Source organism: Myxine glutinosa, chromosome 1 (genome assembly GCF_964187855.1).
Source record: "Myxine glutinosa chromosome 1, kmMyxGlut1.1, whole genome shotgun sequence".
Taxonomy (NCBI): domain Eukaryota; kingdom Metazoa; phylum Chordata; class Myxini; order Myxiniformes; family Myxinidae; genus Myxine; species Myxine glutinosa.
In genome coordinates, this window is record NC_136261.1 from 297,788,627 (window position 1) to 297,812,726 (window position 24,100).

General features: G+C 50.1%; 1 protein-coding gene across 1 annotated transcript in view; it reads right to left on the reverse strand.

The window, feature by feature from the left end:
• LOC137439429 (inositol 1,4,5-trisphosphate-gated calcium channel ITPR1) overlaps positions 1–24,100 on the reverse strand; it is a 371,962-nt gene that overhangs the window by 268,833 nt on the left and 79,029 nt on the right. The window contains exon 5 of the mRNA XM_078767929.1: positions 1,574–1,732. Within this exon, the coding sequence (XP_078624055.1) occupies positions 1,574–1,732 (159 nt within the window). The remainder of the gene's footprint in view (positions 1–1,573; positions 1,733–24,100) is intronic.

Consider the following 24,100-nt stretch of genomic DNA (forward strand, 5'->3'; position numbering starts at 1 on the left):
TTTATTACCATCCATTGAAGTGGAGCAGTAAAGAACAAGGACATTAGAAAACAAGACAAGACCGATATCTAATAACGGCGTAGCAGAGCTTGGATCTGCTGAGTGGAGGATCTGATGTACCCCTGCCATGTGACCAGATCCTCAGCTCTGATTGGTGGACGTTTGTGAGGGACATACATACACACAAACATACATACATGCACCCCAGACGGACAAACACTGTTCCAGACGGCATTGCTCTCCGGGCTACGCCGTAAAAAAAAAAAGACGTCGGTATACTTCCACCCAAGTTCGATTGGATGGTGCAGAGGTAACACACTTAACTTTGAGCCGTCTAGTTTGGATTACATTTTCAGCAAAACGTTTCAGTTTCAGCCCAACAACACAAGTCGTATAATGACTTTGCAGCTGTTGATTCATAAAATTGCGCAATCCCCCAGATAACCATTAAACTGGGGACCCATCTGCTGGAATTAGTTGGTCGGTCATAAAGATCCAACTGTGTATTTTGACAAAGAGTAGACCAGTTATTGTCAGTGCCCTGACCAAATTTTAAATTTCTGCCAATTTCAGTCAAGCATCAGGCCTGGCCAGTTGTTTCATTAAGGATTTGGTCAAAGCATAGGTTTGGTCTTTGAGTTGCCGACCTCAACCTAATGGGGAAAATGTATGAGAATGAGAGTATGCTTGCACCCAAATTATGTGGAACAGTAGTTGACAATAGAGAAATCAACGTAGCATATGAGATTTCGCAACCTGGGATCCAAACATCATGAACTAAGGTGAATGTATGGATTTACAGCAAGTTCAAATTAAAGGTAAATTAAACCACGTGGGAATTTAAGGGAAGAATGTGTAATTTTGCCCAAGTATCATCCTTCTCTGAAATACAAGGTATTCCTTAAATAGGTACCCATTTTATATTTATTTAATAAAACAAATATACATAACTTTCCAGTTGAATATGGGACAGTTCGTCATATTTGAAGTTTTGTTTAGTACTCAATGCACATCTGGAGACATTGAACAAAATTGTCCATAACTTTTGCAGATGGCATGGGATACGCCCTGAACAGCATTAGTGATGTGATCTCGTAGTTCATCCAAGGACTGAGTGCATGGCATAAACTCTGTCCATTATGAAGCTCGACGAAAAATCATAGGGACTCAGGTACAGGATAAGGAATGTTGAATCAAGGAATTCAGGAACAGCTAATTCAGAAAGAAAAAAGAAAACGAACATTAATTGAAAGAGAAAGTGGACATGTTGAGTACGAAACAAAACTTTGAACATTATTCTAACAGTTCCATACATATTTGAAATGGAAAGCTGTGTGTACTTCTTGTATTCAATAAATAAAATGGGTACCTATCTAAGGAATATACTGTACAGTGTACACAGTACACAGTACAAAAGGATCTCGTCAGCGGAAAGTGTATCCAATGGAACAGCCAGCTTAAAATACTTACACAAATTAATACAACTCCATTACGATCAATGAGAACCCTCCTTTGCAACATTTAACAGCAAAAAGTCAACAACACTCAATGTAACGAGATTACAAAAACTCACGCTATCTCCGGGAGAACGAAGTTTATAGAAGGGTTGCACGTAAAACCAGGATCCCTCATTCCCAGCGGGATCCAGAACCACCCGCATGGCATTCTTCTCAAGCAGTGCGGGTAAACGTTTGTTAACAGTCAGGAACTTGTTGCTCTTCACATGCAGAAGCTGTTGAGAGAAAGAATCATGAAAGAAAAGAGAGAATAATGGAAGATAAAGTGAAAAAAAACATGTTTACGACCTCATAAATGTGAGGAGCATGTGGAAACAGATCCGTCGGGGTGAGACATACGGTATACGCAAGACAAATCATCAGCATAAGAGAATTTCATTAAAGGTATTTAATCCATTCGACTCGATATATCTATAAGACCATAAGTTCACAGATTCATGTTGAACTAAAGATGCCATATATTTATTAAGTATGCAAAGTACGGCAAATTTGGGTTGCAAAGCAAGACTACCACTCACCATCAGGATGATACAAAGATAGAACACTTGACTTTGAGCCGTCTAGTCTGGGTGTTATTCTTGACTCAATAAATTGTCATGCTGGTGCTTCACAGGCACAGCAATGCATTAATGAGTGTGCTTCTCCTCAGATGGATGCCTAGTTGGATTCCATCTGCAAATATTAGCTAGTGGAGGTTAAGGTGGCTGGCTGGAGATCTTAGGATCCTGAGTTCAAGCCCCTGTCGTGCCGTTTAAATAACATCAGGTGGGTTGACTCAACCTGTCACCCTTCTGAGGTTGGCAAAATGACTACCAGCTTACTGGTAATAGGGGGCGTTGCATCAGTGGCACAGACGCGCCTCCAGAGAATGATGCACTGATGCAGTCAAGCAGCCACAGGCTGCATACGAACAACCACCACTTTAAAAATTCCAATTTCCGGATCTGTATCCAGATCTTCACCAAAATCAAATCAATTTGTCCTCGTTACACACACAACCTGTCCACCAAATCTCGTCTAAGTCCATAACTTTTTGAGATATCATGCTCGAGCCAAAACAGACAAGTAGGCAGACAGACAGACAAAGAAGTGAAACCATAATCTCCGTCCACCTTCAGCGGTACAAGTAATAAATAAATACGGATTAAAAAAATTATTTTCACAATTATTCCATTAAAATCATCTAAAATACTGTTTAAAAGAGCATTATCTACAATCTACAGTATTAAAGAGTGAAGACAAAGTTCCATTGTGTACTTTACATGTATGTAAGGAAGGAAGGGGCAAGGTTCAGACCAGAGCATACATGGTATGGAAGTCGTCGTGTTGGGGGAGCCAAGAATTTCCGTAACAAATATATGGACCAAAATTAATGTTTTATTCACAAAGTAAGAATCAAACACACAAGGACAAGCTGACAAGTCAAGTGGCTAGAATTGGTCATAATCAAAAAATCATTTTTAAATGTAGGCCTGAAAAACACCCCCATGAAAGCAGTGTAAATGTCATTCTCATAATAATGCACACAGTTATCACAATGAGTCACCGGATATAGGTTTCACTTCATTCTTATTTTTTTACCAACCATTTCCTTTACAGAAAGAAAAGTGCACAGAAAATAAGAAAAAACAACAACACCGGAGTGCCAGGAACAGCTACGTGTTGGGTGAAGCATGGCCATGGAGTACGTTAGGCATTGAGGAAGCACTGTGGTGGATGATAAGGACAGGGAAGGCCTCACCACGACAAACAACCATGGTAACCATGCAGTGAGCAAACATACTCAGGATGAAAGTGCAAAGGTTAAAAAAAACATCTTCAAGGATTATTATTCTGACTGCAAGAAGGTTGAGCGCATTAATTAAAGGAAAGCAAAGGTGCTCTACCCAAGGTGCGATACCGGCACCGTGTTCTACATTTCAATGCAAATAATTAATGTGATTCCAATCGTTCCCATTCCTTCTGCTCAGACGCTGTTAAAATATTTTCCAAAGAAAACAGTGTGACTCAATGGTGCAGCAATACCTAAGGGATTTCATCAAAATAAAAGCACTTACTTTCCCATGTCTCTGCTCAAAGGGAGGTCAAGAACAGAGGGAGGATAGGGAGGAGGAAGAGGGGAAAGGATGAGGGTGTAGAGCTGATGTTGAGAAGATGAGTAGCTTTTCTGTTGAAAGTGACTAAACCTTCTCGAGAAGTTTGAGGATATTGTTACAGACGTGGCTTGGATGTTATTTCCCGAGCGGTTTTATGGTATGACCACGTCTGCACAAGTTACCCGATTGTGCCCGAACGTTGACTAATAGCGCTATGCTGGACCAATGAAGGAAAAAGAAGACACACGGCTGGAATTAATACGACACGACACCAGGGATACGGTTCTCAAAGGTTGTTATTACAATAATGCGGAAGGTTTAGATTACAGGGACAAGAGGGAAACATAGGAAGGTGGGCACTTAAACACGCTTATATTAACCCCAACAGACGACAAATAAACGGGACAAGGCTCACTCACACGGGGGTTTGATTGCAACGAAAGCGGGTAGCGATCGCTCCAGGTGCACCTGGGCTCAGGGCAGGATCACGTACGGTCCAGTTCGGTCCAAAGATGCGGGGAGGTATCGTCGCGCTGGGGGTGGCGGTGGCTTCTCTCTCCAAGCTGAGGCGCATCTGACGTCACGTCCGGCAAGCGGCTGCGTATATCCGGCGGGGAGTGACACGCCCTCGGCTCGTTAGCTCCGCCTCGTGGAATCGGCACGTTGCTTCTCATTGGGTGCGTGCGGGGGGGGTTACTGGCTCCGCCCCCGACGAGGAGCTGACAGCCAGCCCCTTCGGGGTAACCCCGTGGAGCGCATGGTCTGGAGCTAATCGAGCCGGTGTGAGGACGCATCCTCCCCCGCTCCGCCGCCATCCCCTCTGTTGTTGTTGTAATTGTTGTTGTAGTTGTTGTTATTGTTGTTGTTTGGGGAAGAAGATGGGAGGAGGTATGGGAAAGGTCCTAAACTCACTACTGATGCCATATAATCACATTCTGGTGCAACGAAGAGTCATAATTAATGGAAACGAGGCCTTAACTGACATAGATTAAGAATAACTAGGAAGATGTCCGAAAGTTGTCTACGTGTGGTGCGGTGGACCTGGGCACGACATTTAATGGGGGAATAAGGGGAAGGTCGGCTCTACTGATTGTTATTTACATGCAATGGGACTAGGGAATGGGGGACTGGGGAAAGTTGGGGAGTATTGGAGAAAATAGGGGAATATTTACAAGCGGATATGGAGGCCAAATTCCATATTCGCAACATTGCACCCTTCTCTACCCTCGGGGCGTCCCGACCCGATAAATTTTTACCTACTTTAGTGTGGCACGCAATGTAGTTCCCTCTACTATTAACTCTACCCTGAGTGCGACAGTTTTACAGATATTCACAAATGAGTAAATATGTCCCCCTGCGACGTTGCACCCTTCTCCTCACAGAAACACACCCACAGGATAACCGAATCCGGAAAGAATTCTCAAACTAAACATACAGCCGGTAGGGAGCATTATTTACAAGACTACGCTGCTATTTACACTACGATCCAGGACCTGTTTTTGGAGGAACACATGCAGATGTTATGCATAGAGAGAGCGCGCTTGCCAACATCGATACACCAACCCACGAGTGCTCTGTGGCCGACGGCCTTTAATAACGTGCAGAGCACCCTTTTCCAGCATCAAAAGCACCACCCCACCACCAATCGGTGCAGTCACCATTGTTCAATGATTAAAAATAAATGCGACAACCCCTAACCCTGCAGGTGTCTCTTGCTCTTCTTGTGGTGCACTTGGTGGTGTTAACTATTAGTGGTTCACCTGTATGGCATAGGTGCCACGTTGATCCATAGGTCCATCCCCGGGTGGTGCTTGGCCGCAAACGAACTGCGGTCCATTGTGGGTGGCCACAAACATTGCGGTCCATATGGTGTACCGATCCAGGCAGCGAACAGCGAAAGTGCAGGCCCACAACTGCGCAGCCAGCACCTCTCTCTCCTCTCTCTCTACCCCAAAGCCAGATCCTCGGAGGTGGGAGACAAAAGAAGCAGACAAGTGAGTAAGGTGGTAAGGGCGCAAAAGTGCACGCAATGTAAGGTAATGCACACTGGGGGCACATGGGAACCAGGTGAGACAGGTACGTTCCTATCGTACGCCCCCCCCCCACCAGGTAACCTACATGGCCCCTCCCTTACCCCTTACTGTATCCACACAACACAACACTACTCATAAACATCTACTTTACAAATCAACAAACATCCCTACTGTCTTCCCCGTTCCTCCCATAAACCAAATTCGTCTTCTCTCCCTCCTAACCAATCAAATTTGCCATTTTCAACTCTCATCAAAATTTGCCATCTCCAACTCAACATCATAATTTGCCATTACCAATTCATCATCAGTCCCTCCTAGGGAGGGAGAGATGGAATCACCCCAATGTCTCATCCACGTCGTGATGCGTCTCACAAATCCACACAGCGATTCATCTCCCGCAACAAAACAAAGAAAACACAGGTGTGGAGTCATCATCATCACCACAGGTAAGTGGCTGCGTATGGTGCGACAGGTTCATCAATCCTAACTATCGCCTAAATGACTTTAACAACTTTACACTACCCGGGGTCTTTCTCCGGCCAAACCATTGGCCCTCTTACACTATGGGTTCTAAAAACCAATTCCCATTGGCCAAACTGTGGTGCTCTTCAATTTGGGGTCTCACTCCCCCGATTCATCTCCCGGTGCCCTCGTACAATTTCTGGGCTGCGACGTGTACCTCTCCCAGTGGGTCTACCCACCTGCACACCTCCACCACTGCAGTTGCCTCCGAGCTTACCTGCTCCTTACCCTAACCTAACTACCAGGGGAAGGCCCTCTGGCTCTCTCCCCACTCCGTGCCCTCTCTGGCACTGGGCTGCCCGATCCACACCCGGGATCCTCAGGCACCCACTCACAACTACCGGCTCCCAGAGCCCACCTGCGGCCTCACCTGGCCGACATCCTCACAGTGGTGGAGTGCCCAACCAACTACACACACTAACAGGCTACACGCCCAGCCATTTCCACAACACTAATGCACCCATTCACAACACCATTCTGCAACCGCACCACAAATGCCAATATCCAACCACAATTTACCTGCACCCTCTACCTAACACTTACACTACCCGCCCCGGGTACTCGTGAAAGGGGTCCACTCTTCCCCCATCCACACCTTCGCACCATGCACACCACTCCGTACCACTCACTCCACACACCTGTACCTGCACACCTGTGCTCTCACACCTGGTGCCACCTGCACCCTTCTCTCCCCAAGCGCATTCGCGCTGATCCACAACACTCACTACTCATACACTGCTCCACACACCTGTCCAATTGCACACCTGTGCAATCACACCTGTTCCATCCTCACACACACGGCATCATCTCAGCTAACTACTCCCTTCTGAAACTTGCGCTTCCCAGTCGTCCCTTTAAACTATTGCGCTCCCTCGTCATTATCATCCATACTAAACTACCTGCGTCCCCACTACAGGTATCAGTCACTAACTAAACTTAACGTTACCTACTGTCATCTTCTAGGGCCCTATCAATATAACCTAACCCACCCGGGCTAGTTTTCACTGCCATACACCCCATAATCTATTGCTCCTTTGCCCCACCTGTGAGGGATGGTGGATTTGCCATCCCACCACATCGGGGGTCTCTCACTACCAATTTTGCACATCAAATTTCAACAAATTAAAAATTTGCCAATCACTGCCCATCATCTGCCAATCACTGTACCATTACCAATCATCACTCTGCCAATCCTTTGCCAATCATCAAATTTCGCCTTTTTCTAATTTCGGGGCCAAAACACTAACCTCATCACCCAGTCTACTCACTAATACCTCTCGGTGCGCCAATCCCTGTCCAAAGCCCGGCTTCGTAAAGCCAAACAATGAATGCTGGTTGTTTTGTGCCTGCGGCTGGATGCGTCCGGCACTCGGTGCAGGGACGGGGGCTTACCCGTGCCGAGATCCCACACACCACCTCGGCGTGGAGCCATCCAATGCCCCGATCTAGACCTGCCGGCACGTCTCACCAAAAAGTGGTCGCCATGACGACCCTTCCTATCCAGCTGCCCGCTCCACCTAGTGGAGCCTGGACGCGGCCGTTCAAAGCGAGGCCCGGCACGCACCGAGGGCCCGCTTCGGCTAAAAGTCGCTCTAACCTCTAACCCGTCTAACGTCGATGCTTCACCTGCATGCTTACACCCCGCAGTCCGTTCCTTGCTCACACACCCAGCCGTGCCCATGCTCCTCGTACCTTTCCTTACACACCCAGGTACACCCATTCCACTCACAGCCTTGGTCACACACCTGACCACCGAACACTTTGGCACACACTCGTTGGTAGCACACCTCACCAATACACCTCTTCGCGCCCCCTCCTCGGTCACCTCCTCTGTGACAATCACAGGTGTGCTCTCATTCGCACACCCAACCACGTGCCTCACCACCAACTCCAGCGTGCATTCCCACTCACGCTCTACCATTCCAGGTGTGCATCCTTCCATCCCAGGTGTACATCCTCGCTCACCTGTCACAACTAACTCACGCTCCATGTCACTCTCACTACTTTCACCTCCATTCCTGACAGCGCACTCACCCTTACTCTTGACAGCGCACTCTTTCCTCGTGCACCTGCCCGTCACACACCTTTCTCGCGCACACTCTCCCGTTACACCCTCTGTAACACTCACCACAGGTGGACACTCTTCCTTACTTCTGACAGCGCACTCTTTCCTCATGCACCTGTCCGTCACACACCTTTCTCGCGCACACTCTCCCGTTACACCCTCTGTAACACTCACCACAGGTGGACACTCTTCCTTACTTCTGACAGCGCACTCTTTCCTCATGCACCTGTCCGTCACGCACCTTTCTCGCGCACACTCTTGCGCACACTCTCCCGTCACACCCTCTGTAACACTCACCACCCCGCGCTTCCACGTGCTCCCTCGCACACGCGCTACGACCGACTCACTCTCGCCAGCACACTCACTCCTTGGCACGCACTTTTTCCTCACACACCCCAGAGTCGGACTTTCTCGCACACCTCCTTTTTCGCACACCAGACCTGTCGCACACTTCACCCACGGCCTCTCACGAACACCCGGGTCTATCTCGACCCCCAAGCTTATTAAATCCCCTGGCGCATCATACGCACGACCATATTGGTCACCACTTACACCAGGTCTTCTTCCTCTTCGCTTCTCCTCCATCACCTGCGAATCCCTCATCCGGTTAATGAGCACATCATCACGATCCGAACACAGACTTCGGACCAATTCTTTTATCTCCTCTTTTATCTCTTTCTTATCCCCTCTCCGTCGCTTCTTAATTTCACTCATCCCTTCTTCCACTTCTTCTAATTTGTGCTTCACCTCTTTTATTCCCCGGTACGTCTCCTCAAGCTCGTCCTCCAAGGCTACCTTGACCGTTTCCATGTGCGTCCTCACCTGCCGGTCCTTCGTCTCCATTACCTCTATCACCTCGTCCAACCTCGTTGTCAGTCCCTCACGTACCATCTGACATTCCCTCTTTGTCGCTATCAAGTCGTCTTTTAGTTCTTTCTGTGTCGCCTTTAAACCTCCTAATACCGCAGGGTTCCTTTGAACCTGCTCCACTAACTCCGTCTGTCCCACCGTCAGCTGCTCCACCTCCTGCGTCAGGTCCTCTATGCCCCCTTGTAACTTTACAGTCCCCTTTCTCACCTCCTTCTCCATGTGCTCCTTACAGTGCCTCACCTCCTCGCGCACTCCTCCGACCTCCTCACTCACTCCTCCTCTGATCTCCTCTCCCATCACTTGCATCTCCTGCCCAGATGCCACCCTCATCTGCTCCATTTCCTCCCTGTGAGCATCCAGTTTGGTTTCTACCCCCATTCTGACCCCCTCTATCTGCTGCCCCATTTGGTTAACTTCCCTTTCCGCTTGGTCCCTCATGTCCCTCAATTTGCCTTCCATACTGTTTTCTAACCCCTCTAACCCTTTTTGCATCCCTTCCATTTGATTCTCTTGCGCGGCCATTCTGTTTTCTACCCCCGTTAACCCATGTTTCACTCCCTCTATCTGATTCTCTTGAGCGGCCATTCTGTTTTCTACCCCCGTTAACCCATTTTTCACTCCCTCTATCTGATTCTCTTGAGCGGCCATTCTGTTTTCTACCCCCGTTAACCCATTCTTTACTTCTTTTATCCCGTTGTCTAACTCCTCAAAATTATTGTCTAACTTCCCAATTTTCTTGTCTAACTCCTCAAAATTATTGTCTAACTTCTCACTGGTACCCCTCGCTTCGTCCCTCATTACCCCCATTTGGTTTCCCATTACCCCCATTTGGTTTTCCAATCGCTCACTATTCTTTTCCATAAGGGCCGTCATTTGTATAAAAAAAAGTTCCAATCTTCCCAGCGGCGCTACTTCGGTCGCGGGCACGGTGACCAGCGAGGCGCCATTTTGCGCGCCCGCTTCTTCGTGCGTGACGGCGCTATTTTGCGAACCTGCCGCCCTCACTGCTTCGCTCTCCTCCTGTCCCTCATTTTGGTCCTGGATCGACCCTACCTCACTCTCCTTTACCGGACCCCAGCTGTCTTGATCCGCCATAGCGCGACTTTCAAAATTCGGTTTTTATTTTTTTATTTTCGTAAAACAAATTGAAATTTCGCCGTTATAATTTCGCGCGGGAAACGCGCTCCGAATCGATTTTCCCTCCCAAAATTTGGGCCTAACTAATTTAGTCCCGGGTTCGAATTCCACTCCTCGACACCAATTGTTACAGACGTGGCTTGGATGTTATTTACCGAGCGGTTTTATGGTATGACCACGTCTGCACAAGTTACCCGATTGTGCCCGAACGTTGACTAATAGCGCTATGCTGGACCAATGAAGGAAAAAGAAGACACACGGCTGGAATTAATACGACACGACACCAGGGATACGGTTCTCAAAGGTTGTTATTACAATAATGCGGAAGGTTTAGATTACAGGGACAAGAGGGAAACATAGGAAGGTGGGCACTTAAACACGCTTATATTAACCCCAACAGACGACAAATAAACGGGACAAGGCTCACTCACACGGGGGTTTGATTGCAACGAAAGCGGGTAGCGATCGCTCCAGGTGCACCTGGGCTCAGGGCAGGATCACGTACGGTCCAGTTCGGTCCAAAGATGCGGGGAGGTATCGTCGCGCTGGGGGTGGCGGTGGCTTCTCTCTCCAAGCTGAGGCGCATCTGACGTCACGTCCGGCAAGCGGCTGCGTATATCCGGCGGGGAGTGACACGCCCTCGGCTCGTTAGCTCCGCCTCGTGGAATCGGCACGTTGCTTCTCATTGGGTGCGTGCGGGGGGGGTTACTGGCTCCGCCCCCGACGAGGAGCTGACAGCCAGCCCCTTCGGGGTAACCCCGTGGAGCGCATGGTCTGGAGCTAATCGAGCCGGTGTGAGGACGCATCCTCCCCCGCTCCGCCGCCATCCCCTCTGTTGTTGTTGTAATTGTTGTTGTAGTTGTTGTTATTGTTGTTGTTTGGGGAAGAAGATGGGAGGATGTATGGGAAAGGTCCTAAACTCACTACTGATGCCATATAATCACATTCTGGTGCAACGAAGAGTCATAATTAATGGAAACGAGGCCTTAACTGACATAGATTAAGAATAACTAGGAAGATGTCCGAAAGTTGTCTACGTGTGGTGCGGTGGACCTGGGCACGACATTTAATGGGGGAATAAGGGGAAGGTCGGCTCTACTGATTGTTATTTACATGCAATGGGACTAGGGAATGGGGGACTGGGGAAAGTTGGGGAGTATTGGAGAAAATAGGGGAATATTTACAAGCGGATATGGAGGCCAAATTCCATATTCGCAACATTGCACCCTTCTCTACCCTCGGGGCGTCCCGACCCGATAAATTTTTACCTACTTTAGTGTGGCACGCAATGTAGTTCCCTCTACTATTAACTCTACCCTGAGTGCGACAGTTTTACAGATATTCACAAATGAGTAAATATGTCCCCCTGCGACGTTGCACCCTTCTCCTCACAGAAACACACCCACAGGATAACCGAATCCGGAAAGAATTCTCAAACTAAACATACAGCCGGTAGGGAGCATTATTTACAAGACTACGCTGCTATTTACACTACGATCCAGGACCTGTTTTTGGAGGAACACATGCAGATGTTATGCATAGAGAGAGCGCGCTTGCCAACATCGATACACCAACCCACGAGTGCTCTGTGGCCGACGGCCTTTAATAACGTGCAGAGCACCCTTTTCCAGCATCAAAAGCACCACCCCACCACCAATCGGTGCAGTCACCATTGTTCAATGATTAAAAATAAATGCGACAACCCCTAACCCTGCAGGTGTCTCTTGCTCTTCTTGTGGTGCACTTGGTGGTGTTAACTATTAGTGGTTCACCTGTATGGCATAGGTGCCACGTTGATCCATAGGTCCATCCCCGGGTGGTGCTTGGCCGCAAACGAACTGCGGTCCATTGTGGGTGGCCACAAACATTGCGGTCCATATGGTGTACCGATCCAGGCAGCGAACAGCGAAAGTGCAGGCCCACAACTGCGCAGCCAGCACCTCTCTCTCCTCTCTCTCTACCCCAAAGCCAGATCCTCGGAGGTGGGAGACAAAAGAAGCAGACAAGTGAGTAAGGTGGTAAGGGCGCAAAAGTGCACGCAATGTAAGGTAATGCACACTGGGGGCACATGGGAACCAGGTGAGACAGGTACGTTCCTATCGTACGCCCCCCCCCCACCAGGTAACCTACATGGCCCCTCCCTTACCCCTTACTGTATCCACACAACACAACACTACTCATAAACATCTACTTTACAAATCAACAAACATCCCTACTGTCTTCCCCGTTCCTCCCATAAACCAAATTCGTCTTCTCTCCCTCCTAACCAATCAAATTTGCCATTTTCAACTCTCATCAAAATTTGCCATCTCCAACTCAACATCATAATTTGCCATTACCAATTCATCATCAGTCCCTCCTAGGGAGGGAGAGATGGAATCACCCCAATGTCTCATCCACGTCGTGATGCGTCTCACAAATCCACACAGCGATTCATCTCCCGCAACAAAACAAAGAAAACACAGGTGTGGAGTCATCATCATCACCACAGGTAAGTGGCTGCGTATGGTGCGACAGGTTCATCAATCCTAACTATCGCCTAAATGACTTTAACAACTTTACACTACCCGGGGTCTTTCTCCGGCCAAACCATTGGCCCTCTTACACTATGGGTTCTAAAAACCAATTCCCATTGGCCAAACTGTGGTGCTCTTCAATTTGGGGTCTCACTCCCCCGATTCATCTCCCGGTGCCCTCGTACAATTTCTGGGCTGCGACGTGTACCTCTCCCAGTGGGTCTACCCACCTGCACACCTCCACCACTGCAGTTGCCTCCGAGCTTACCTGCTCCTTACCCTAACCTAACTACCAGGGGAAGGCCCTCTGGCTCTCTCCCCACTCCGTGCCCTCTCTGGCACTGGGCTGCCCGATCCACACCCGGGATCCTCAGGCACCCACTCACAACTACCGGCTCCCAGAGCCCACCTGCGGCCTCACCTGGCCGACATCCTCACAGTGGTGGAGTGCCCAACCAACTACACACACTAACAGGCTACACGCCCAGCCATTTCCACAACACTAATGCACCCATTCACAACACCATTCTGCAACCGCACCACAAATGCCAATATCCAACCACAATTTACCTGCACCCTCTACCTAACACTTACACTACCCGCCCCGGGTACTCGTGAAAGGGGTCCACTCTTCCCCCATCCACACCTTCGCACCATGCACACCACTCCGTACCACTCACTCCACACACCTGTACCTGCACACCTGTGCTCTCACACCTGGTGCCACCTGCACCCTTCTCTCCCCAAGCGCATTCGCGCTGATCCACAACACTCACTACTCATACACTGCTCCACACACCTGTCCAATTGCACACCTGTGCAATCACACCTGTTCCATCCTCACACACACGGCATCATCTCAGCTAACTACTCCCTTCTGAAACTTGCGCTTCCCAGTCGTCCCTTTAAACTATTGCGCTCCCTCGTCATTATCATCCATACTAAACTACCTGCGTCCCCACTACAGGTATCAGTCACTAACTAAACTTAACGTTACCTACTGTCATCTTCTAGGGCCCTATCAATATAACCTAACCCACCCGGGCTAGTTTTCACTGCCATACACCCCATAATCTATTGCTCCTTTGCCCCACCTGTGAGGGATGGTGGATTTGCCATCCCACCACATCGGGGGTCTCTCACTACCAATTTTGCACATCAAATTTCAACAAATTAAAAATTTGCCAATCACTGCCCATCATCTGCCAATCACTGTACCATTACCAATCATCACTCTGCCAATCCTTTGCCAATCATCAAATTTCGCCTTTTTCTAATTTCGGGGCCAAAACACTAACCTCATCACCCAGTCTACTCACTAATACCTCTCGGTGCGCCAATCCCTGTCCAAAGCCCGGCTTCGTAAAGCCAAACAATGAATGCTGGTTGTTTTGTGCCTGCGGCTGGATGCGTCCGGCACTCGGTGCAGGGACGGGGGCTTACCCGTGCCGAGATCCCACACACCACCTCGGCGTGGAGCCATCCAATGCCCCGATCTAGACCTGCCGGCACGTCTCACCAAAAAGTGGTCGCCATGACGACCCTTCCTATCCAGCTGCCCGCTCCACCTAGTGGAGCCTGGACGCGGCCGTTCAAAGCGAGGCCCGGCACGCACCGAGGGCCCGCTTCGGCTAAAAGTCGCTCTAACCTCTAACCCGTCTAACGTCGATGCTTCACCTGCATGCTTACACCCCGCAGTCCGTTCCTTGCTCACACACCCAGCCGTGCCCATGCTCCTCGTACCTTTCCTTACACACCCAGGTACACCCATTCCACTCACAGCCTTGGTCACACACCTGACCACCGAACACTTTGGCACACACTCGTTGGTAGCACACCTCACCAATACACCTCTTCGCGCCCCCTCCTCGGTCACCTCCTCTGTGACAATCACAGGTGTGCTCTCATTCGCACACCCAACCACGTGCCTCACCACCAACTCCAGCGTGCATTCCCACTCACGCTCTACCATTCCAGGTGTGCATCCTTCCATCCCAGGTGTACATCCTCGCTCACCTGTCACAACTAACTCACGCTCCATGTCACTCTCACTACTTTCACCTCCATTCCTGACAGCGCACTCACCCTTACTCTTGACAGCGCACTCTTTCCTCGTGCACCTGCCCGTCACACACCTTTCTCGCGCACACTCTCCCGTTACACCCTCTGTAACACTCACCACAGGTGGACACTCTTCCTTACTTCTGACAGCGCACTCTTTCCTCATGCACCTGTCCGTCACACACCTTTCTCGCGCACACTCTCCCGTTACACCCTCTGTAACACTCACCACAGGTGGACACTCTTCCTTACTTCTGACAGCGCACTCTTTCCTCATGCACCTGTCCGTCACGCACCTTTCTCGCGCACACTCTTGCGCACACTCTCCCGTCACACCCTCTGTAACACTCACCACCCCGCGCTTCCACGTGCTCCCTCGCACACGCGCTACGACCGACTCACTCTCGCCAGCACACTCACTCCTTGGCACGCACTTTTTCCTCACACACCCCAGAGTCGGACTTTCTCGCACACCTCCTTTTTCGCACACCAGACCTGTCGCACACTTCACCCACGGCCTCTCACGAACACCCGGGTCTATCTCGACCCCCAAGCTTATTAAATCCCCTGGCGCATCATACGCACGACCATATTGGTCACCACTTACACCAGGTCTTCTTCCTCTTCGCTTCTCCTCCATCACCTGCGAATCCCTCATCCGGTTAATGAGCACATCATCACGATCCGAACACAGACTTCGGACCAATTCTTTTATCTCCTCTTTTATCTCTTTCTTATCCCCTCTCCGTCGCTTCTTAATTTCACTCATCCCTTCTTCCACTTCTTCTAATTTGTGCTTCACCTCTTTTATTCCCCGGTACGTCTCCTCAAGCTCGTCCTCCAAGGCTACCTTGACCGTTTCCATGTGCGTCCTCACCTGCCGGTCCTTCGTCTCCATTACCTCTATCACCTCGTCCAACCTCGTTGTCAGTCCCTCACGTACCATCTGACATTCCCTCTTTGTCGCTATCAAGTCGTCTTTTAGTTCTTTCTGTGTCGCCTTTAAACCTCCTAATACCGCAGGGTTCCTTTGAACCTGCTCCACTAACTCCGTCTGTCCCACCGTCAGCTGCTCCACCTCCTGCGTCAGGTCCTCTATGCCCCCTTGTAACTTTACAGTCCCCTTTCTCACCTCCTTCTCCATGTGCTCCTTACAGTGCCTCACCTCCTCGCGCACTCCTCCGACCTCCTCACTCACTCCTCCTCTGATCTCCTCTCCCATCACTTGCATCTCCTGCCCAGATGCCACCCTCATCTGCTCCATTTCCTCCCTGTGAGCATCCAGTTTGGTTTCTACCCCCATTCTGACCCCCTCTATCTGCTGCCCCATTTGGTTAACTTCCCTTTCCGCTTGGTCCCTCATGTCCCTCAATTTGCCTTCCATACTGTTTTCTAACCCCTCTAACCCTTTTTGCATCCCTTCCATTTGATTCTCTTGCGCGGCCATTCTGTTTTCTACCCCCGTTAACCCATGTTTCACTCCCTCTATCTGATTCTCTTGAGCGGCCATTCTGTTTTCTACCCCCGTTAACCCATTTTTCACTCCCTCTATCTGATTCTCTTGAGCGGCCATTCTGTTTTCTACCCCCGTTAACCCATTCTTTACTTCTTTTATCCCGTTGTCTAACTCCTCAAAATTATTGTCTAACTTCCCAATTTTCTTGTCTAACTCCTCAAAATTATTGTCTAACTTCTCACTGGTACCCCTCGCTTCGTCCCTCATTACCCCCATTTGGTTTCCCATTACCCCCATTTGGTTTTCCAATCGCTCACTATTCTTTTCCATAAGGGCCGTCATTTGTATAAAAAAAAGTTCCAATCTTCCCAGCGGCGCTACTTCGGTCGCGGGCACGGTGACCAGCGAGGCGCCATTTTGCGCGCCCGCTTCTTCGTGCGTGACGGCGCTATTTTGCGAACCTGCCGCCCTCACTGCTTCGCTCTCCTCCTGTCCCTCATTTTGGTCCTGGATCGACCCTACCTCACTCTCCTTTACCGGACCCCAGCTGTCTTGATCCGCCATAGCGCGACTTTCAAAATTCGGTTTTTATTTTTTTATTTTCGTAAAACAAATTGAAATTTCGCCGTTATAATTTCGCGCGGGAAACGCGCTCCGAATCGATTTTCCCTCCCAAAATTTGGGCCTAACTAATTTAGTCCCGGGTTCGAATTCCACTCCTCGACACCAATTGTTACAGACGTGGCTTGGATGTTATTTACCGAGCGGTTTTATGGTATGACCACGTCTGCACAAGTTACCCGATTGTGCCCGAACGTTGACTAATAGCGCTATGCTGGACCAATGAAGGAAAAAGAAGACACACGGCTGGAATTAATACGACACGACACCAGGGATACGGTTCTCAAAGGTTGTTATTACAATAATGCGGAAGGTTTAGATTACAGGGACAAGAGGGAAACATAGGAAGGTGGGCACTTAAACACGCTTATATTAACCCCAACAGACGACAAATAAACGGGACAAGGCTCACTCACACGGGGGTTTGATTGCAACGAAAGCGGGTAGCGATCGCTCCAGGTGCACCTGGGCTCAGGGCAGGATCACGTACGGTCCAGTTCGGTCCAAAGATGCGGGGAGGTATCGTCGCGCTGGGGGTGGCGGTGGCTTCTCTCTCCAAGCTGAGGCGCATCTGACGTCACGTCCGGCAAGCGGCTGCGTATATCCGGCGGGGAGTGACACGCCCTCGGCTCGTTAGCTCCGCCTCGTGGAATCGGCACGTTGCTTCTCATTGGGTGCGTGCGGGGGGGGTTACTGGCTCCGCCCCCGACGAGGAGCTGACAGCCAGCCCCTTCGGGGTAACCCCGTGGAGCGCATGGTCTGGAGCTAATCGAGCCGGTGTGAGGACGCATCCTCCCCCGCTCCGCCGCCATCCCCTCTGTTGTTGTTGTAATTGTTGTTGTAGTTGTTGTTATTGTTGTTGTTTGGGGAAGAAGATGGGAGGAGGTATGGGAAAGGTCCTAAACTCACTACTGATGCCATATAATCACATTCTGGTGCAACGAAGAGTCATAATTAATGGAAACGAGGCCTTAACTGACATAGATTAAGAATAACTAGGAAGATGTCCGAAAGTTGTCTACGTGTGGTGCGGTGGACCTGGGCACGACATTTAATGGGGGAATAAGGGGAAGGTCGGCTCTACTGATTGTTATTTACATGCAATGGGACTAGGGAATGGGGGACTGGGGAAAGTTGGGGAGTATTGGAGAAAATAGGGGAATATTTACAAGCGGATATGGAGGCCAAATTCCATATTCGCAACATTGCACCCTTCTCTACCCTCGGGGCGTCCCGACCCGATAAATTTTTACCTACTTTAGTGTGGCACGCAATGTAGTTCCCTCTACTATTAACTCTACCCTGAGTGCGACAGTTTTACAGATATTCACAAATGAGTAAATATGTCCCCCTGCGACGTTGCACCCTTCTCCTCACAGAAACACACCCACAGGATAACCGAATCCGGAAAGAATTCTCAAACTAAACATACAGCCGGTAGGGAGCATTATTTACAAGACTACGCTGCTATTTACACTACGATCCAGGACCTGTTTTTGGAGGAACACATGCAGATGTTATGCATAGAGAGAGCGCGCTTGCCAACATCGATACACCAACCCACGAGTGCTCTGTGGCCGACGGCCTTTAATAACGTGCAGAGCACCCTTTTCCAGCATCAAAAGCACCACCCCACCACCAATCGGTGCAGTCACCATTGTTCAATGATTAAAAATAAATGCGACAACCCCTAACCCTGCAGGTGTCTCTTGCTCTTCTTGTGGTGCACTTGGTGGTGTTAACTATTAGTGGTTCACCTGTATGGCATAGGTGCCACGTTGATCCATAGGTCCATCCCCGGGTGGTGCTTGGCCGCAAACGAACTGCGGTCCATTGTGGGTGGCCACAAACATTGCGGTCCATATGGTGTACCGATCCAGGCAGCGAACAGCGAAAGTGCAGGCCCACAACTGCGCAGCCAGCACCTCTCTCTCCTCTCTCTCTACCCCAAAGCCAGATCCTCGGAGGTGGGAGACAAAAGAAGCAGACAAGTGAGTAAGGTGGTAAGGGCGCAAAAGTGCACGCAATGTAAGGTAATGCACACTGGGGGCACATGGGAACCAGGTGAGACAGGTACGTTCCTATCGTACGCCCCCCCCCCACCAGGTAACCTACATGGCCCCTCCCTTACCCCTTACTGTATCCACACAACACAACACTACTCATAAACATCTACTTTACAAATCAACAAACATCCCTACTGTCTTCCCCGTTCCTCCCATAAACCAAATTCGTCTTCTCTCCCTCCTAACCAATCAAATTTGCCATTTTCAACTCTCATCAAAATTTGCCATCTCCAACTCAACATCATAATTTGCCATTACCAATTCATCATCAGTCCCTCCTAGGGAGGGAGAGATGGAATCACCCCAATGTCTCATCCACGTCGTGATGCGTCTCACAAATCCACACAGCGATTCATCTCCCGCAACAAAACAAAGAAAACACAGGTGTGGAGTCATCATCATCACCACAGGTAAGTGGCTGCGTATGGTGCGACAGGTTCATCAATCCTAACTATCGCCTAAATGACTTTAACAACTTTACACTACCCGGGGTCTTTCTCCGGCCAAACCATTGGCCCTCTTACACTATGGGTTCTAAAAACCAATTCCCATTGGCCAAACTGTGGTGCTCTTCAATTTGGGGTCTCACTCCCCCGATTCATCTCCCGGTGCCCTCGTACAATTTCTGGGCTGCGACGTGTACCTCTCCCAGTGGGTCTACCCACCTGCACACCTCCACCACTGCAGTTGCCTCCGAGCTTACCTGCTCCTTACCCTAACCTAACTACCAGGGGAAGGCCCTCTGGCTCTCTCCCCACTCCGTGCCCTCTCTGGCACTGGGCTGCCCGATCCACACCCGGGATCCTCAGGCACCCACTCACAACTACCGGCTCCCAGAGCCCACCTGCGGCCTCACCTGGCCGACATCCTCACAGTGGTGGAGTGCCCAACCAACTACACACACTAACAGGCTACACGCCCAGCCATTTCCACAACACTAATGCACCCATTCACAACACCATTCTGCAACCGCACCACAAATGCCAATATCCAACCACAATTTACCTGCACCCTCTACCTAACACTTACACTACCCGCCCCGGGTACTCGTGAAAGGGGTCCACTCTTCCCCCATCCACACCTTCGCACCATGCACACCACTCCGTACCACTCACTCCACACACCTGTACCTGCACACCTGTGCTCTCACACCTGGTGCCACCTGCACCCTTCTCTCCCCAAGCGCATTCGCGCTGATCCACAACACTCACTACTCATACACTGCTCCACACACCTGTCCAATTGCACACCTGTGCAATCACACCTGTTCCATCCTCACACACACGGCATCATCTCAGCTAACTACTCCCTTCTGAAACTTGCGCTTCCCAGTCGTCCCTTTAAACTATTGCGCTCCCTCGTCATTATCATCCATACTAAACTACCTGCGTCCCCACTACAGGTATCAGTCACTAACTAAACTTAACGTTACCTACTGTCATCTTCTAGGGCCCTATCAATATAACCTAACCCACCCGGGCTAGTTTTCACTGCCATACACCCCATAATCTATTGCTCCTTTGCCCCACCTGTGAGGGATGGTGGATTTGCCATCCCACCACATCGGGGGTCTCTCACTACCAATTTTGCACATCAAATTTCAACAAATTAAAAATTTGCCAATCACTGCCCATCATCTGCCAATCACTGTACCATTACCAATCATCACTCTGCCAATCCTTTGCCAATCATCAAATTTCGCCTTTTTCTAATTTCGGGGCCAAAACACTAACCTCATCACCCAGTCTACTCACTAATACCTCTCGGTGCGCCAATCCCTGTCCAAAGCCCGGCTTCGTAAAGCCAAACAATGAATGCTGGTTGTTTTGTGCCTGCGGCTGGATGCGTCCGGCACTCGGTGCAGGGACGGGGGCTTACCCGTGCCGAGATCCCACACACCACCTCGGCGTGGAGCCATCCAATGCCCCGATCTAGACCTGCCGGCACGTCTCACCAAAAAGTGGTCGCCATGACGACCCTTCCTATCCAGCTGCCCGCTCCACCTAGTGGAGCCTGGACGCGGCCGTTCAAAGCGAGGCCCGGCACGCACCGAGGGCCCGCTTCGGCTAAAAGTCGCTCTAACCTCTAACCCGTCTAACGTCGATGCTTCACCTGCATGCTTACACCCCGCAGTCCGTTCCTTGCTCACACACCCAGCCGTGCCCATGCTCCTCGTACCTTTCCTTACACACCCAGGTACACCCATTCCACTCACAGCCTTGGTCACACACCTGACCACCGAACACTTTGGCACACACTCGTTGGTAGCACACCTCACCAATACACCTCTTCGCGCCCCCTCCTCGGTCACCTCCTCTGTGACAATCACAGGTGTGCTCTCATTCGCACACCCAACCACGTGCCTCACCACCAACTCCAGCGTGCATTCCCACTCACGCTCTACCATTCCAGGTGTGCATCCTTCCATCCCAGGTGTACATCCTCGCTCACCTGTCACAACTAACTCACGCTCCATGTCACTCTCACTACTTTCACCTCCATTCCTGACAGCGCACTCACCCTTACTCTTGACAGCGCACTCTTTCCTCGTGCACCTGCCCGTCACACACCTTTCTCGCGCACACTCTCCCGTTACACCCTCTGTAACACTCACCACAGGTGGACACTCTTCCTTACTTCTGACAGCGCACTCTTTCCTCATGCACCTGTCCGTCACACACCTTTCTCGCGCACACTCTCCCGTTACACCCTCTGTAACACTCACCACAGGTGGACACTCTTCCTTACTTCTGACAGCGCACTCTTTCCTCATGCACCTGTCCGTCACGCACCTTTCTCGCGCACACTCTTGCGCACACTCTCCCGTCACACCCTCTGTAACACTCACCACCCCGCGCTTCCACGTGCTCCCTCGCACACGCGCTACGACCGACTCACTCTCGCCAGCACACTCACTCCTTGGCACGCACTTTTTCCTCACACACCCCAGAGTCGGACTTTCTCGCACACCTCCTTTTTCGCACACCAGACCTGTCGCACACTTCACCCACGGCCTCTCACGAACACCCGGGTCTATCTCGACCCCCAAGCTTATTAAATCCCCTGGCGCATCATACGCACGACCATATTGGTCACCACTTACACCAGGTCTTCTTCCTCTTCGCTTCTCCTCCATCACCTGCGAATCCCTCATCCGGTTAATGAGCACATCATCACGATCCGAACACAGACTTCGGACCAATTCTTTTATCTCCTCTTTTATCTCTTTCTTATCCCCTCTCCGTCGCTTCTTAATTTCACTCATCCCTTCTTCCACTTCTTCTAATTTGTGCTTCACCTCTTTTATTCCCCGGTACGTCTCCTCAAGCTCGTCCTCCAAGGCTACCTTGACCGTTTCCATGTGCGTCCTCACCTGCCGGTCCTTCGTCTCCATTACCTCTATCACCTCGTCCAACCTCGTTGTCAGTCCCTCACGTACCATCTGACATTCCCTCTTTGTCGCTATCAAGTCGTCTTTTAGTTCTTTCTGTGTCGCCTTTAAACCTCCTAATACCGCAGGGTTCCTTTGAACCTGCTCCACTAACTCCGTCTGTCCCACCGTCAGCTGCTCCACCTCCTGCGTCAGGTCCTCTATGCCCCCTTGTAACTTTACAGTCCCCTTTCTCACCTCCTTCTCCATGTGCTCCTTACAGTGCCTCACCTCCTCGCGCACTCCTCCGACCTCCTCACTCACTCCTCCTCCTCTGATCTCCTCTCCCATCACTTGCATCTCCTGCCCAGATGCCACCCTCATCTGCTCCATTTCCTCCCTGTGAGCATCCAGTTTGGTTTCTACCCCCATTCTGACCCCCTCTATCTGCTGCCCCATTTGGTTAACTTCCCTTTCCGCTTGGTCCCTCATGTCCCTCAATTTGCCTTCCATACTGTTTTCTAACCCCTCTAACCCTTTTTGCATCCCTTCCATTTGATTCTCTTGCGCGGCCATTCTGTTTTCTACCCCCGTTAACCCATGTTTCACTCCCTCTATCTGATTCTCTTGAGCGGCCATTCTGTTTTCTACCCCCGTTAACCCATTTTTCACTCCCTCTATCTGATTCTCTTGAGCGGCCATTCTGTTTTCTACCCCCGTTAACCCATTCTTTACTTCTTTTATCCCGTTGTCTAACTCCTCAAAATTATTGTCTAACTTCCCAATTTTCTTGTCTAACTCCTCAAAATTATTGTCTAACTTCTCACTGGTACCCCTCGCTTCGTCCCTCATTACCCCCATTTGGTTTCCCATTACCCCCATTTGGTTTTCCAATCGCTCACTATTCTTTTCCATAAGGGCCGTCATTTGTATAAAAAAAAGTTCCAATCTTCCCAGCGGCGCTACTTCGGTCGCGGGCACGGTGACCAGCGAGGCGCCATTTTGCGCGCCCGCTTCTTCGTGCGTGACGGCGCTATTTTGCGAACCTGCCGCCCTCACTGCTTCGCTCTCCTCCTGTCCCTCATTTTGGTCCTGGATCGACCCTACCTCACTCTCCTTTACCGGACCCCAGCTGTCTTGATCCGCCATAGCGCGACTTTCAAAATTCGGTTTTTATTTTTTTATTTTCGTAAAACAAATTGAAATTTCGCCGTTATAATTTCGCGCGGGAAACGCGCTCCGAATCGATTTTCCCTCCCAAAATTTGGGCCTAACTAATTTAGTCCCGGGTTCGAATTCCACTCCTCGACACCAATTGTTACAGACGTGGCTTGGATGTTATTTCCCGAGCGGTTTTATGGTATGACCACGTCTGCACAAGTTACCCGATTGTGCCCGAACGTTGACTAATAGCGCTATGCTGGACCAATGAAGGAAAAAGACACACGGCTGGAATTAATACGACACGACACCAGGGATACGGTTCTCAAAGGTTGTTATTACAATAATGCGGAAGGTTTAGATTACAGGGACAAGAGGGAAACATAGGAAGGTGGGCACTTAAACACGCTTATATTAACCCCAACAGACGACAAATAAACGGGACAAGGCTCACTCACACGGGGGTTTGATTGCAACGAAAGCGGGTAGCGATCGCTCCAGGTGCACCTGGGCTCAGGGCAGGATCACGTACGGTCCAGTTCGGTCCAAAGATGCGGGGAGGTATCGTCGCGCTGGGGGTGGCGGTGGCTTCTCTCTCCAAGCTGAGGC